Below are 17257 nucleotides of genomic sequence, written 5' to 3' on the forward strand. Positions count from 1 at the left end.
TTCACAAGTCCATTGACTGAGAAATTATAAGTACATCGTGGTATATTTATACCAATACATAAAAAAGAAATGAATGGATCACAACTACATACAACACAAATGAATTTTACAAACATACTTGTAAGGAACATTAAACAAATCACAGGGACTAGATGTGGCATAATATGATTTTATTAGTGGAATAGCTGTGGGACAGACGGCAATTTCTCCCATACCTCCTTTTTGCTATTGAGTTAAAAAAAAAACTACTATGAAACTTATACTAGAGTAAGTTGTAAGGGTTTTGAAATTTTTAGACAATTCCATGAGTCAGTGATCCATGACTAGTGGAAAATGACAGTTCAAACACTCCGTTAGTCTATGAAAGATTCCAGAAGATTAAAAAGAAAAACTCCACCATTAGTATATTGAGATGAATCAACCCTAAACAAGACAACTGCAACAATAAAGTACATATTTTCTTTTATATGCTGAAAAATATGTAAGTATAGACAAGAGTGAATACTAAGGACTTCCCTGGTGCCGCAGTGGTTAAGAATCTGCCTGCCAATGCAGGGGACAGGGGTTCGAGCCCGGGTCGGGGAAGATCCCACATGCCGTGGAGCAATCGAGCCTGTGCGCCGTACTACTGAAGCCCCCCGTGCGTAGAGCCCGTGTCACCGAAATGGGAAGCCACCGAAATGAGAAGCCTGGGCACCGCAACGAAGAGTAGCCCCCCATTCGCCGCAACTAGAGAAAGCCGGTGCGCAGCAACGAAGACCCAACGCAGCAAAAAAAAAAAAAAAGAAGAAGGAAAAGAAAAATGAATGCATACTAAACATCACTTAATATTAAGAGGTTAAAAAAAAATTAAGAGATGAGAACTATTTACATGGGACAGGCATGGGAAAGATAATTCACAGTATACATTTTATGTGTATTTTTTAAGCATGTATTATCTATTTAAAAAACTTAAATCTATTTAATTAAAATGGAATCATAAGTCAAGTTTATTAAATTCCTGAGTTCTCAAAAACTTCTTTGTATTTCATACATTTTTTGTTAGTGCACACGTTTTATTTACATATATATATTTACCATATACTGTGGTAAAATATAAATTTTACCATTTTAAACTTTTTTCATATTTTCTAAAAGATTTCTTTCCCCCCTTTTATTGAGATATAATTAACATATAATATAACACTGTACTAGTTTAGGTGTACAACATAATGATTTGATATATGTATATACTGCGAATATATTTAATTTTTTGAATGGGAAATAAAAACATCAAAAAATATTAAAAAGGTAATCGATCTCCTGCATGCTAGCTTGAGGAGCTTCACAGATCCACTTCTTAGTGAAACGTGAAAAGTATTAAAAAACAATCATTTAAAGTCTCTGGAAATAGTCTCAAGGGCATACAGTAAATGAGGAAACAACTATTGAAAAAAATCTATGAGTAAATTCGGCTAGAACAGGGAGCTGCTATTTGATATCTCCTACCTCCCTCCTTTATACCAGTTCAGCGAGATGGAAACTCCAGTCCAGACTGGAGTAACCAGTAGCAGGAGGTTGCTCCCCAGTCGGAGGGCTAACTTCTCAGGAAGGGCAGCAAGTCAGTATTTCTCATTCTACTCACAGCTACCTGTGTTGAGGCTTAGTTACAGACAAGTGCAGCTCTTCAAAGAGAGAATAACTGAGAATTTGCCAAAATTATGGAAAGACCACAATCCAAGAAGTCCAGGGAATCCCAAACAGGATAAATTAAAATTATTAGATACATCATGTGAAATTGCAAACTGGCAAAGATAAAGGAATAATTTTTAAAGGAAACCAGAAAGACAAAAACAGATCTCAAGAAATAGCATTTACATTTACGTTACAATATCACTTACTATTTCTTAATTGATAATAGAAGCCACAAGTGGAATAAATTCAATGTGCTAAGAGAAAATAATTGTCAACCTAGAATTCTATATTCGGTGAAACAATTTTTCAAGAACCAGGGCAAAATAAATTTCTTTTAGGTAAACAGAAATTTAGAAAGTTTATCAACACAGGGTTCTTATTATTGAAAAAAGTGTCAAAGAGGTACTTCTGACAAACAGAAATTGATCTGAGATCTGTGAGTAGAAGTTATAAGCAAAGATATTGCTATATATGTGAATATATTTATAAACATTGATTGCATAAAACAACAAGAACAACAATAATGCCAAATTTGTGAGGAAAAAAACCCCGATCAAGATCTCAAACATTGGACAGACAAGCCTTCTGAGTTCTGAGTTCAACTGTCTAGGAACCTTAAGTTGATTGGGACCATGGTAAAGGTAAAAATCTACAATTTGTTAAGTATGCCACTTAAAATTGCTAGAGCATCTACCACAAAAATATAAAGTGCACAGAAGTTTCATAAAATAAGAGGGAAAATGAATTGAGAAAATTTTTTTGATTGATTCAAAAGAAGGCAAGAGAGATGGGAAAGAAAAAACAAATATAAGAACCCACAGAAGCTACAAGAATAGAAAGCCTGTAAAAAGATGGTATCAGATCCATTATAAATGTATATTGGTAACCATTATAAATGTAAATCGACTAAACTTGTCAATAAAAGGCAAAGATCATTGGAACGGTGGAAAAGTACAAAAATCCAGCTTTTTGTTGTTTTCTAAATATACACAAACGAGACAGAAAATTTCTAAATAGTGGGATATACAAAAATATTTAAGGGTTATCATAACATGAAAGTAATTGGAGAGGTTATTTTATTTTCTTTTATTATTTATTTATTTATAAAATATTAAAATATTTATCTATTTATTGGCTGCATAGGGTCTTAATTGCGGCACGTGTGATCTCTCGTTGTGTCTCACGGGCTCTTTGTTGCGGTGAGTGGGCTTCTCTCTAGTTGTGGAGCACTGGCTCCAGAGTGTGTGGGCTCAGTAGTTGCGGCGCGCGGGCTTAGTTGCCCCGCGGCATGTGGGTTCTTAGTTCCCTGACCAGGGATCGAACCCTCGTCTCCTGCACTGGAAGGCGGATTCTTAACCACAGGACCACCAGGGAAGTCCCCTGGAGTAGTTTTTTTTTTTTTTTTAATTTAACGTATTTATTTTTGGCTGCGTTGGGTCTTCATTGCTGTGTGCGGGCTTTCTCTAGTTGCGGCGAGCGGGGGCTACTCTTCACTGCGGTGCGGGGGCTTCTCATTGCAGTGACTTCTCTTGTTGCAGATCACGGGCTCTAGGTGCGTGGGCTTCAGTAGTTGTGGCTCGCTAGCTCTAGAGCACAGGCTCAGTAGTTGCAGCACACGGGCTTAGTTGCTCCGTGGCATGTGGGATCTTCCCGGACCAGGGCTCAAACCCATGTCCCCTGCATTGACAGGTGGATTATTTAACCACTGAGCCACCAGGGAAGTCCCTGGAGTAGTTATTTTAATATCAAATAAAAAGATATACACGGGCTTCCCTGGTGGCGCAGTGGTTGAGAGTCCGCCTGCCGATGCAGGGGACACGGATTCGTGCCCCGGTCCGGGAAGATCCCACATGCCGCGGAGCGGCTGGGCCTGTGAGCCATGGCCGCTGAGCCTGCGCGTCCGGAGCCTGTGCTCCGCAACGGGAGAGGCCACAACAGTGAGAGGCCCGCGTACCGCAAAAAAAAAAAAAGAATACCATGACCAAGCTGGATTTATTTCAGGAATGGAAATAAAATGTATATAATAAATTAGAAAGTAAATATTATATGATTGGACTTTCTTTTCTTTTCATGGTTTTTTTTTTGGCCCCCTCCAAATCACAGCCTGGCCAGTAGTGACACTAATCCCTCCAAACCTTTAGACCTTTTTTAAGTTCAGTCCCAGAGGTGGAGGGCATGAGCTGGTACTACTGAGAAGGGGAAGATGGAGGTAGGTAGGCAAGCTTGGGAGGACAATCATGAATTCTGCTTTAGACATGTGGAGTTTGGATGTCTACAGATGCCCACTGGGGGTGTCAAGGAGGCATCTCTCAAGAGGAGATGGGAGTTCAGGAGAGAAGACTATGCTGAGAATAAAAATTTGGGTATTGTCAATGTATAGAGGGTTTTAAAAAAAATTAATTTGTTTATCTTATTCATTTATTTTTGGCTGCTTTGCCTCTTCATTGATGCACGCTGCAGCTCTCTCTAGTTACAACGAGCGGGGGCTACTCTTCGTTGTGGTACAAGGGCTTCTCATTGCGGTGGCTTCTCTTACTGCAGAGCACAAGGCTCTAGGCGCGCAGGCTTCAGTAGGTGTGGCTCGCGGGCTCCAGAGTGCAGGCTCAGTAGTTGCGGTGCACGGACTTAGTTACTCCGTGGCATGTGGGATCTTCCCAGACCAGTGCTGGAACCTGTGTCCCCTGCATTGGCAGGCAGATTCTTAACCACTGCACCACCGGGGAAGTCCTGTATAGAGGTTTTTAAAAGCATCATATCAATTACAGGATATGTGATATACAGTCATCGGTGGTGGAGGGTTTTTAAGATTGGGGGAGTCAGGAGCAACTGACGGTGAAAATATGAGCCAGTGTGGGAATATCAGATGAGTGTTGCTGACAATGGCAATAGCAAGTTCAAAGGCCCTGAGGTGGGCTTCATTGGTGGGCGCTTTCCAGACGTGGACTCAGTGAGGACTCCACCACACTGAGAAACTGGTAGCATTAGCCCAAGGCCTCTAGGTCAGGCTCTTGCTGAGATCAGCGGGGCTTTCGGCGGGTGGTCCCGAAAGGAAGGCTTCTGGGGCAAACGCGCCCTCTGCTGGCCAGGTCAGATATCAGCTCCATTTCCAACCATAAGATTATTAAAGTATTAATATATATCTATACTGTTATTATTATTATTAGTGGGTTAGGACCCAGGTTGTATCCCTGGTCGGGGAACTAGGATCCCGCAAGCTGAGAGGGGCGGCCAAAAAAAAATTGACAAAAGATTACGTCAGGCACTGTGTAAAAATCTATATACATCCATCCTGTCATTCAGTATTCGCAACGTCCCTATGTCTAGATACTATTATTCGGCCCATTTGATGGAAGATAAAATTATAGCTAGAGAGGCTTTTACTTCGAGGAATTGGCAGGAACGGGCCTCCAAACCAAGACAATTTTAATACTTCGCAGCAGTGTGCTGCCTGTGGGAACTAACTGGGCGCAGCGCAGAGACAAGCTCGCAGACGTCCGTTTCCATGGTTCATCTGACGCTCTCCCCAAGCTTCGGCCCGCGTCGCGCGCCACGTGACCTCAGCCAACATGGCGCCGCCCAGGGTGTTCCACGGACCACGTGGTTCCGGCAGGCAAGATGGCGGCAGTTGTCAGCCCGACATCCCTGGAGTCGGCTCCGCGCATCATGAGACTGGTGGCCGAGTGTAGCCGCTCTAGGGCCCGGGCAGGGGAGCTGCGGCTGCCACATGGGCCGGTGGCTACTCCAGTGTTCATGCCAGTGGGCACGCAGGCCACCATGAAGGGCATCACGGCCGAGCAACTGGACGCGTTGGGCTGCCGCATCTGCCTGGGCAACACCTACCATTTGGGTCTGAGGCCGGTGGGTGGGCTGTGCCCCGGGCTGGGCGGCGGCGAAGCGTGGGGGAGCCCAGGAGATTCCCTAGACCCGGGCACGCCTCCTAAACTCTATCGACAAAACGCATATCGGGAGTCCCGGATGGCTCAGGCCTTGTGCTGGGCGTGAGGAACCAGCGAGGATGGAAGTTGGCCAACCCTGTCGCCCCAATATGAGCCCCAAGGGTTGCCCTCACCCCGAGCCTGACCCGTCTTCCCCCACCCCAGGGCCCCGAGCTGATCCAGAAAGCCCGCGGTCTCCACGGCTTTATGAATTGGCCGCACAACCTGCTGACGGTAAGGCGGGGTCAGCGCCGGGATCCGAGAGCCCTCCTTGGGCGTGGATTTTCCCAGTCCCGTTCTTGTCAGCCCTGCGGTGGGGTTTCCCTCAGGACAGCGGCGGCTTCCAGATGGTGTCCCTGGTGTCCCTGTCCGAAGTGACGGAGGAGGGCGTCCGCTTCCGCTCCCCTTATGATGGTGACGAGACCCTTCTGAGTCCCGAGAGATCCGTGGAGATCCAGAACGCGCTGGGTGAGCGGATACCGGGGAGCCGCCCCTTCCCCTGCCTTTCGGAGGTGGAGGTGAGGCGGGCCTGCTCTTTTCGTGCTGCTCGGCTTTGGGCAAGTCACTCCCCCTCCCTGAGCCTCAGCTGAGGGGATAGTTCACAAAAATGACGATGTAATGTCAGTAAATCTCTTATCACAATGCCTGACATGTATTAGTAGCTTTTCGTATTATCTTTCTTGTTACTGTTTCTCTTAAATAGTAAATTAGCTGGGCAAAGATATGTTGAAATAATGGGGGCAACAAGGGAGGTATCGGGGAGGCTTTAGACCCCTCCCATCTCCATCAATATCCCGTATTCCTTGATAAGGACAATTAACATTTCTCAATCTCATAAAGTGCTATGGAAACAGGTTCAAAACTTCCCATCTTCCAAACAGACTGGTGCTTTTAGACCCCTCTATGTACAGATTCTGTGGCTTCTGCTTATAGCAATGGGCCTGGGTGCTGGTGCCACAACATCCGTGGAACTTACAGTCCAAAAGGGAGACAGGCATTGGTGAAAACATCTTAATTAGAAAGGCAGAAAAAAGAGAAAAAAAAAACCCCAAAAAACAGTGCAGGTAGAGTGCATTGTATATTTCCATTTGTATTGAAAAAAAAAAACCCAAATCCCAAACACATGATTTGCTTACGGTATCTCAGGAAAGAAAAATAAGAAACTAGTATAGGTTCTCGGAGGGAAGGGAACTGAAGATCTGGGTAGACAGGGAGCATTTAAATTCTTTTCCTTTTTAAAAAATTGGGATATAATTGACATGCAATAAACCGCACATATTTAAAGTGTACCCTCTGGTACGTTTTGACACATGTATACACCCATGAAACCTTCACCATAATCAAGATAGTGAACATGTCCATCACCCCTAAAGGGTTACTTGTGCCCCTTTGTAATCCTTCCCTTGGTGGGCAAGAGACTTTTCACCAAATACCCTGTTGTATTTTTTTAAATTGGGGGTGCATTTAACATTTTGAATAATTATATATTATTATTAAAATAAGTTATTAGGGAATTCCCTGGTGGTCCAGTGGTTAGGACTCTGTGCTTCCACTGCAGGGGGCACGGGTTCGATCCCTGGTCAGGGAACTAAGATCCTGCAAGCCACATGGTGCAGCCAAAAAAAAAAAAAAAAATTTGTTTTAAAGGCACAAATAGATATAAGGTTGGGACCCTGACTGTGAAGGCCAAGTACATGGGACTTTTGGCATGATTCAGTCTGTAGGCTCAGGGAATGTTGCCCTAGGCCTAAAACCTATATGGATGAGGAGGAATAAACTAGATGTCCAAAGGGGGGAAGTATGTTCTGGAAAGAGGAAGCAGCCAGTGCAAAGGACCTGAAGCAGGACCAAGACTGGCATGGCTGGAGCTGAGTGGGGTAGGGTGTGTGTGTGTGTGTGTGTGTGTGTAGGGTGAGGACAGGGAGGTGTTGGGGACAGGTCCTACAGGACCTTGTGAGTTTTGGTTTGTCCTTTAAAGAAAAAACTTGAACAAGAAAACATTTTGTATATATTTCTATATAAAGATGTGTGCAGGAAACAGTGGTCTTCCCATGCCTATATTCTATCCATCTCTTTCACAAGTCACCACTCTTTCTAGTTTCTTATGTATTCTTCCAGAGTTTATGTAAATACAAGCAAGTTCAAATCTAGTCTTATTTTTTCCATGATGAGAGCATGCTATTTATGGCACATTCTTCTGTACCTTGCATTTTTATTAATTTTGGAAAATTTCAAGTGTATACCAAAATAGACACAACCCCATTGACCTGTCACCCAGCTTCAACAATCACCAGGTCACAGCCATTATGTTTCATTAGTATCATAGCCCACTTTGCTTCTCCCATGTTATTTTCTGTTGGAATTTGCCTAAGATTGGTGTTATGTTTCATAGAATTGTCCAGTAAATCCCCCTGGGCCTGGAGTTTTGTTGTGGTAAGGTTTTTAATGATGAATTCGATTTATTTGACATTTTGATTTGGCTATTCAGATTTTGTGTTTCATTTTGGGTCAGATTTGATAAGTTGGATTTTTCAAGGAATTTGGCCATTCCTTGAACTTTATTTCAACTTTCTTGGCATAAAGTTGATCATTAATATTCTCTTATTAACCTCTTAATGTTATAGTGCCTGTAGTGATGTCTCCTTTTTCCTTCCTGATGTTAAAAACTTGTGATCTCTTCTTTCTTGATGTCTGTTAGGGGTTTATTGATTTCGAGTTTGTTGATCTTTTCCAAAAACCAACTTCTGGCTTATTCATTTTCTTCATTTGTTGGTTTTCTGTTTTGTTGACTTCTTTGTTTTTTTTTTTTTAAATGGCTTTATTGAGATATGATATACAGACAATTCACCCATTTAAAATGTACAGGTTGGGACTTCCCTGGAAGTCCAGTGGTTAAGACTCCATGCTACCAATGCAGTGGGCACAGGTGTGATCCCTGGTCGGGGAACTAAGATCCCACATGCTGCACAGTGTGGCCAAAGATAAAAAAAAAATTAAAAAAAAAAGAAGATCAAAAATAAATAAATATAAAATGTACAGTTCAGTGGTTTTCAGTGTATTCACAGAGTTGTACAACCATCACCACAATCTAATTTCAGAACACTTTTATCACCCCAAAAAGAAATCTTGTATCCATTATCAATCACTCCCTATTCCTCCCTCCTCCAGTCCTATGTAATCTACTTTCTGTCTCTATAGATTCGTGTATTCTAGACATTTTATGTAAATGAAATCATACAATAGGAGGTCTTTGTGAATGGCTTCTTTTACTTAACATAACGTTTTTCAGGTTCAGCTATGTTGTAGTATGCATCAGTACTTTATTCCTTTTTATAGCCAAATAACATACTAGTTAATAGATATGCTTCATTGATTTTATTTTATTTTTTGATAGTTGCAATCTTATGTATCTTGTTTATTTTTAAATTTTACGCTAGTTTTGCATTGGTTTTCTTTTTCTAGCTTCTTAGTCTCCGTAGATCATCTGTATTATATCAAACCGAATCTCAGACGTCCTACCACTTCACCTCTAAGTATTTTAATTTTTATCTCCAAAACATAGTTTTTAAAAAAATTTATTTATTATTTTTGGCTGTGTTGGGTTTTCGTTGCTGTGCACGGCTTTCTCTAGTTGCGGTGAGCGTGGGCTACTCTTCGTTGCAGTGCACAGGCTTCTCATTGCAGTGGCTTCTCTTGTTGCGGAGCACGGGCTCTAGGCACGCAGGCTTCAGTAGTTGTGGCTCATGGGCTTTAGTAGTTGTGGCTCGCGGGCTAGAGCGCAGGCTCAGTAGTTGCAGCACACGGGCTTAGTTGATCCACGGCATGTGGGATCTTCTTTGACCAGGGCTCGAACCCATGTCCCCTGCATTGGCAGGTGGATTCTTAACCACTGCACCACGAGGGAAGACCCATAGTTTCTTTTTTTTTTTCAAGCATAATCACAATACCATCATCCCACCTACAAACAATTAACAATAATTCATTAACATCATCAAATATCTGGCCAGTGTTCAACGTTCCAGTCATTTCATAACTGTCAGTTTTTCTTACAGTGTGTTTACTTCAGGATCCAAATAATGTGCAGATACTGCAGTTGTTTGAAAGATCTCTTGTCTTTTTTAATATATTATATATATTACATATCATATAGTTTTGCCTTCCAATTCCATTTTTTTTTTTAGCAATTTGCTTTTTCTTTTTGCTTCTTTTTTTTTTATTAAATTTTTTTTTTTTTTTGGCCGAGCCGAGCAGCTTGTGGGATCTTAGTTCCCCAACGAGGGATGGAATCCATGCCCCCTGCAGTGGAAGCCCAGAGTCGTAATGATTGGACTGCCAGGGGATGCCCCAGCAATTTGCTTCTTCTTTTTTTAAAAAAGATTTATTTATTTATTTATTTATTGTGGCTGTGTCGGGTCTTAGTTGTGGCACGCAGGATCTTTCGTTGAGGCGCACGGGCTTCTCTATAGTTGTGGTGCACGGGTTCCAGAGCGTGTGGGTTCAGTAGTTGCAAGTACACAGGCTCTCTAGTTGTGGTGCGTTGGCTCAGTAGTTGTGGTGCATGGGCTCAGTTGCCCCGCGGCATGTGGGATCTTAGTTCCCTGACCAGGGATCGAACCCACGTCCCCTGAATTGGAAGGCAGATTCTTAACCACTGGACCACCAGGGAAGTCCCAGCAATTTGCTTCTTGAAGAAACTGGTTCCTTTGCCCTATAGTGTTTCACCGGGTCTGAATTTTGCTGGTTGCATCCCCTGGGTGTCGTGTAATAGTTTTCCTCCACCCTCTAGATTTCCTGTAGGTTGGTACTTGGATCTAGAGGTTAGAGCCAGATTCAAGTCCTTCTTCCTTTTGGCAAGAAGTCTTCACAGTGTGTCTGTCCATCAGGGGGCATCTGATGTCTGCCTGTCTCTCCCAGTGAGCTGTCATGCTCCTCCCCAGGAACCATTATTAGGAATTGCAAACCGGTGATGTTCCAATTCTGTCATCCTTTCTTCATTTATTAGCCAGATTACTTCTGTAAAGAGAAACATTTCTCACCTACTCCTGGGAGAGCAAGCAGTTTAGTTCACACAGGAAGAGTGGGATTCATTCTTTTCCCTCATTTACTAGTTTTTATGGGTTGATTATGTAGCATCTTCTAGCAATGATCAACTAATGTTTAGTTTTTTAGGATCACCATGCACTCATGGGTTTAAATGTATTTGATACATTTCAATCAATTGCAGTTAAAATCCTTATTGCTTCTCAAATCGCCCCATCTTTGGCTAGTGTGGTACACTGTGCTTTTTTCCTATAATGATACATCTTGGCAATATTTCCTTGTGATTTCTAACCTATAAGTCCACAGTCTCTAATCTGAAATTCTTGTGGCCAGATAGGTGTCAGAATTCAGAATTCTCACATTTTAGAAAGATAATAAAGGGTACATACCATTTATTACACAGTACCTCAATTGGGTCTGGGGCAGTACCCTGTGGTATTACACTTCACTTTTTTTTGTTTTTTTCGGTACGCGGGCCTCTCACTCTCGTGGCCTCTCCCGTTGCGGAGCACAGACTCCAGACGCGCAGGCTCAGCGGCCACGGCTCACGGGCCCAGCTGCTCCGCGGCATGTGGGATCCTCCCAGACCGGGGAACGAACCTGTGTCCCCTGCATCGGCAGGCGGACTCTCAACCACTGCGCCACCAGGGAAGCCCACTTCTTTTTTTTCAATTAAAAAAAATTGTGTTAAAATACACATAACATAAAATTTACCATCTTAACCATTTGTTTTTTCTTTTTTTTGGCTGCACTGTGCGGCATGCCGGATCTTAGTTCCCTGACCAGGGATCAAACCCATACCCCCTGCAGTGGAAGTGCAGAGTCTTAACCACTGGACTGCCAGGGAAGTCCCTACACTTCACATTTATTGCATTAACACTTATGAACCTTCACAGTAAATTAGGTTTTTAAAAAGATGACAACTATTGGGCTTCCCTGGTGGCGCAGTGGTTGAGAGTCCGCCTGCCGGTGCAGGGGACGCGGGTTCGTGCCCCGGTCTGGGAGGATCCCGCGAGCCGCCGAGCAGCTGGGCCCGTGGGCCATGGCCGCTGGGCCTGTGCATCCGGAGCCTGTGCTCCGCAGTGGGAGAGGCCACAGCGGTGAGAGGCCTGCGTACCGGAAAAAAAAAAAAAAAAAAAGATGACAACTGTCTCAGGTTTTGCTGCCAAATGAGGATGCCATAAGCATAAGAAAAATCGTATGATTTTGAGAAGTTTCTGGATTTTGGAATTGTGGGAAAGAACCTTCCATTAAGGCCTGGACCATGGTTTACTTAACTAGACCCCTGTGACACTTGGACTCCCATCTTGCTATTACCCAACACACTGTGAAGAATCACTTGCTACACACGTCATTTGGTTCTTGAAGGGTAAATCTGCAGAGGTGGGATTTTTTTTTTTGGCTGCACCGCACAGGTTGTGAGGTTTCAGTTCTCCGACCAGGGATTGAACCAGGGACCTCGGCAGTGAAAGCGCCGAGTCCTAACCACTGGACCGCCAGGGAATCCCCGAGGTGGGATTTTATTCTACAGTAGTGCCAGGGCAGGGTTTTAGCTGGTGGGTGGCAAGATCAGATGTGCATTTTGAAAAGCTTCCTCTGGTTGCTGTATAAGCAGATTGGGGGTTAACTGGGAGTCAGCAAGACCTGGAGAGGGACCTGGGGTCCAGCTTGTCCTCAACGTGGGGGCTTTCCCAGTGACTGTGTTCCTGTCTCACTCTCCAGGCTCAGACATCATCATGCAGCTGGATGATGTGGTCAGCAGCACTGTGACAGGGCCACGTGTGGAAGAGGCCATGTACAGGTGTGTGTGTGTGTGTGTGTGTGTTCGGAGAGGGAGGGGGAGAGGGAGAGGATCCTGGTCCTGCAGCCTTGTCTCCCTACCCCTCACCAAGTCCCTATGGCTTACAACCAGGGTCCTCTTTCAGATCAATCCGCTGGCTGGACCGGTGCATTGCAGCCCATCAGCGGCCGGACAAACAGAACCTCTTCGCCATCATCCAGGGTGGGCTGGATGCGGATCTCCGGGCCACCTGCCTCGAAGGTAAAGCCATGTGCCAACAGGACCAGGGCTTTTCCATTGCAGAGAGCCCCACGTGGGCCTGGCATGCGATGGTGCTGAGAGAGTTGGCGGTTTTTTTGTTTTCGTTTTTGGCTGCGCTGCGGCTTGTGGGATCTTAGTTCCCCAACCAGGGACTGAACCCAGGCCCTCGGCAGTGAAAGTGTGGAGTCCTAACCACTGGACCGCCAGGGAGTTCCCAAGAGTGATTATTATGTGTTGTTGTTTTTTTTTAATAGTTTCCTTGTTTTTTTTGATGTGGGTTGCTTTGTTTTTGTTTTATTTTTGTTTTTGTTTTTTTTGCGGTATGCGGGCCTCTCACTGTTGTGGCCTCTCCCGCTGCGGAGCCCAGGCTCCGGATGCGCAGGCTCAGCAGCCATGGCTCACGGGCCCAGCTGCTCCGCGGCATGTGGGATCTTCCTGGACCGGGGCACGAACCCGTGTCCCCTGCATCGGCAGGCGGACTCTCAACCACTGTGCCACCAGGGAAGCCCCTGATGTGGGTTGCTTTGAATTTTATTTTTTTCTGATGTTAATATTGCAACACCTATTTTTATTTATTATTTTTTCTCTCTTTTTAAATTTTTATTTATTTATTTTTCTGGTTGCATTGGGTCTTCATTGCTGCATGCAGGCTTTTCTCTAGTTGTGGCGTGCAAGGGCTACTTTTTGTTGCAGTGCATGCACTTCTTATTGCGGTGGCTTCTCTTGTTTCAGAGTACAGGCTCTAGGCGCGCAGGCTTCAGTAGTTGCAGCATGTGGGCTCAGTAGTTGGGGCGCGTGGGTTCAGTAGTTATGACTTGTGGGCTCTAGAGTGCAGGCTCAGTAGTTGTGCGGCACGGGCTTAGTTGCTCCGCGGCATGTGGGATCTTCCTAGACCAGGGATCGATCCCGTGTCTCCTGCATTGGCAGACAGATTCTTAACCACTCCGCCACAAGTGGTTGGACAAGAAGTCCAAGAGTGGTTATTAATTAACAAAAGAGCACTCTAGGTGGAAGGAACAGCTGAAGCAAAGGCCCTCAGGCAGCATGGAGCAGAGTGTGTTTGGAGAATAAAAATTCCAATAGCTATCAATTTTCGGGTGTTCACCAGGCACTATGCCAGACGCTGGTCATGGACTGACCCATTGAGGTTTCATAAAGATCCTGTAAGGTGGGAACTACCAGGTTCCCAAGGTTACAGGAGGGGAAACTGAGGCACAGAGCTGTTAAGTTACTTACGCCCAGCCACACAGCGTGCATGTTGCAGAGCTGGGATTTGAACCCAGACCTTGGGCTCTGGAACCTACAGCATTAACAGATACATGGAGCTGCTCCATCCCTGGGGAGTGAGACATGCAGTCAGTCAGGAGCAAGGGGTTGGGCCCGAGGCATTGTGCTGCTGGTGGAGGCCCTGGGACAGCACACCGAGGTGCTGGGGAGCTATGGAAGGCTGTTGAGTGGGAGAGTGGGAGAAAAATCCCAATGAGATAGGAAGCGTAAGGCCCATAGAGGAAGCTGGAGTAGTTGCCCAGGGGGAGGGTGACAGTGAGGCCTGAACCAAGACCGTGGTCATGGAGACAAAGTGGAGGCAGAGATGGGGGCTCAAAGGCAGTGAGGTGTCACGGACAAGACTCTGGGTTCTGGAGTCCACACAGCTGGATCCAACCCCCTGATCTGTTGCCTCATGGCTGTGCATCCTTAGGCTAGTGGTTTGGCCTCCCTGAGCCTCACTTTCTTCCTCTGTAAAATGGGAACATACTCCCAATGTCATGGGATCGAAGTGAGGAATAAATGGGAAAATTTGTTCAAGGTGTCCCACCTGCACCTGGCATCAGTGTATGCTGTTGTGAAGACTGTCCTGTTGTAATTCCTTTTGTCCTCAAACTGCCCACCACCCCCAGTCTCCACCCCCACCCCGGTCCAGTAAGTCTTTTTAATGGAGACCCACAGTCAGAAGTACATTTCGTGTCATGGCTCTGGATGCGTGCACATATATGAGAGTGGAAACCAAGGCTTCCTGAAGCATTTACCATTATACACGAGAGAGTCTTTGATACAATATTTTCTATTCTCATTTAAAAAAAAAAACAACAGCAACAACCCTGATCTCATCCCATCAAATCAAATTCATTTCTCAGCCACCTGCAGTTTGACAAGCACTGTCCCGGTGGTGCTTCTCAGTGCTCTGAGTCTCGCCTGAACCAGAACCCCCCAGGCTCTCCCTATGACTGGGTCAGAGTCTGGGGCCAGGGCGGACCTGGGAAGCTGCATTTGAACAACTCATCCCCAGTTGGTTCTGCTGCTCACTCCGGCTTCAAAACCCAGCCCCAGACCAGGCCTGCTTTGTCAATGCTGTGGCCTCCCCCCTAGTTGAACTGGGCAGCTGGGGCCAGAGATAAGTCTTGGTTTTGAGGCTAGACCTGGGTTCGAATCCAGCCTCTGGCATATGTGGCCTGGGGCCAGTGGTTTAAGCTCTGCATGCCTCAACCACAGTGCAGATCTGCAGCTCCTGCCCTGCAATTCTGGAGCCTAATTGCCCACTTCTGTTTTTTCTTTTTCTGGTCTTACTGCGAGGCATGTGGGATCTTAGCTCCCTGACCAGGAATCGAACCTGCACCCCCTGCAGTGGAAGTGCAGATCCCTAACCACTGGACCGCCCAGGAATTCCCCTGCCCACTTCTAATATCCAAAACACGCAAGAATTTGCAATTCATTTGGTGGCAAGATCAGACTTACTGACCCCAGTTTGTTAGGAGTCTTTACACATTTTGTTGTCAAAATGTTACAGCGTTTGATGACAGGCTGTTCTTCAGCATGTAGGATGTTCACTGTTCTAAAACCTAGAAAATTTTGAAACACATCTGGCTTCATCTTAGGTTTCAGCTAAGGGAGTGTGGGCCCTGGGCCTCTCTCCGGAGGATTAAAGAAGAAGCCCTGACATGCAGCAGGCATTCTATAAACGGTAGCTGAGATCACCAGCAGCCCCCAGACACACATACACCACACATACACTCTCTTTCTCTCTCTCTGTCACATTTTCTTTTCCTGATGGCCTGTGGAGGTCTGGGCAGGGTCTGCCCTGAGGGTGAGGAGGAAGAAGAGGAGGAGACTGTGGCCTATTTCCTTTTTTCTGATCACCGCTGACCTTGCCTCTGCACCCCTAGAGATGACCAAGAGAGACGTGCCAGGCTTTGCCATCGGGGGCCTGAGCGGGGGTGAGAGCAAGGGCCAGTTCTGGAGGATGGTGGCGCTGAGCACCTCAAGGCTGCCTAAGGACAAGCCCCGATACCTGATGGGGGTCGGGTATGTGGAGGAGAGGGGAGATAGCCCTGCCTACGGGGAGGGGATTCCTGGGAACCCCTGCCTCTGAGGGTCGGGGAGGGGGAAGGACACAGCCCTGCTTGGGAGGGAACTGAGGAGGACATGGCCCTCTGCTGGGGGTGGTTCTGAGGGTGCCATTCTTGGGGATGGGGGCCCTGGGTATGTGACCAGGGCTTGAGGTTCTCTGCTCCCCTCCCCCACGGCCCCACCCCCAGCTATGCCACTGATCTGGTGGTCTGCGTGGCTCTCGGATGCGACATGTTTGACTGCGTCTTCCCCACACGGACAGCGGTGAGGCCCTTGGCAGGGGAGAGACCGGAGAGGGATTGCGGGGGCCAAGGAGGGGGGGAAGACCTGGTTGACCCACCTTCCCCTCCCCCTGTCCACCCCCAGCGCTTTGGCTCTGCCCTGGTGCCCACGGGGAACCTGCCACTGAAGAAGAAACAGTATGAGAAAGACTTCCGCCCCATAGACCCAGAGTGTGCCTGTCCCACCTGCCAAAAGTAGGGGAGGATGGAGCCTGGGGGCAGGGGGAGGGCAGGGAGGGGGGCAGGACCCGGCACTGCTGACCCCCCTCCTTCTGTCCCCAGGCACAGCCGGGCCTTCCTGCACACACTGCTCCATAGCGACAACACCGCGGCCCTGCACCACCTCACTGTCCACAACATCGCCTATCAGGTGGGCCTGTAGCTGGGAGGGGTGAGGCAAGGGGGATGGGGGTCTCCCCTATGCTGGTGGCTGATTGCTGACCCCCCTCCCCACTGCAGCTGCGGCTGATGAGCGCTGTACGCGCCAGCATTGTGGAGAAGCGCTTCCCCGACTTCGTAAGGGACTTTATGGGCACCATGTATGGGGACCCCACCCTCTGTCCCTCCTGGGCCACTGAAGCCCTGGCCTCTGTGGGAATCACACTGGGATGACCCCGCTTGGGGGAGGGAGGGAGGGAGGGGATGGGAGATATTGAAGGATTTTTTTTTTTTTTAAATTATAACATAGAGTGTGTCCGTGTCTTCTTGGGGAGGTGGCCTGTCTAGGTTCCCTTCCTGGTCTGAGTGTCACTGGGGCCCATGTCACCCCCACCCCCAATTGATAATAACAACAAGTAACCATAGCAGCAGTTGTTATCTGGAAACTGAGCATGTAGGAAGTGCTCAGAGTGGGAGCTGCATTCCTTTCCTGTGGCTCAGGCCCCCCAGCCATCCTGGGGGTGGAGAAACAGGTCCAGAGAGGGGGAAGTCACTTGCCAAGG

General features: G+C 46.6%; 1 protein-coding gene across 2 annotated transcripts; it reads left to right on the forward strand.

The window, feature by feature from the left end:
* The first annotated feature begins 5253 nt into the window (after window positions 1-5253).
* QTRT1 (queuine tRNA-ribosyltransferase catalytic subunit 1) lies at window positions 5254-17000 on the forward strand. Of its 2 annotated transcripts, XM_004277367.3 has the most exons (10): window positions 5255-5532; window positions 5775-5843; window positions 5939-6077; window positions 12372-12450; window positions 12575-12690; window positions 15852-15990; window positions 16224-16299; window positions 16402-16511; window positions 16599-16686; window positions 16776-17000. In XM_004277367.3, exons 1-10 carry the CDS (start codon window positions 5290-5292, stop codon window positions 16926-16928), a joined length of 1212 nt encoding a protein of 403 aa, XP_004277415.1. In that variant the 5' UTR covers window positions 5255-5289; the 3' UTR covers window positions 16929-17000. The 2 variants fall into 2 exon arrangements, with proteins under 2 accessions (XP_049564102.1, XP_004277415.1); XM_049708145.1 differs by having other exon boundaries at window positions 5254-5521; window positions 5775-6077.
* The last annotated feature ends 257 nt before the right edge of the window (window positions 17001-17257 follow it).

This window comes from Orcinus orca, chromosome 3, assembly GCF_937001465.1.
Source record: "Orcinus orca chromosome 3, mOrcOrc1.1, whole genome shotgun sequence".
NCBI classification, from domain to species: domain Eukaryota; kingdom Metazoa; phylum Chordata; class Mammalia; order Artiodactyla; family Delphinidae; genus Orcinus; species Orcinus orca.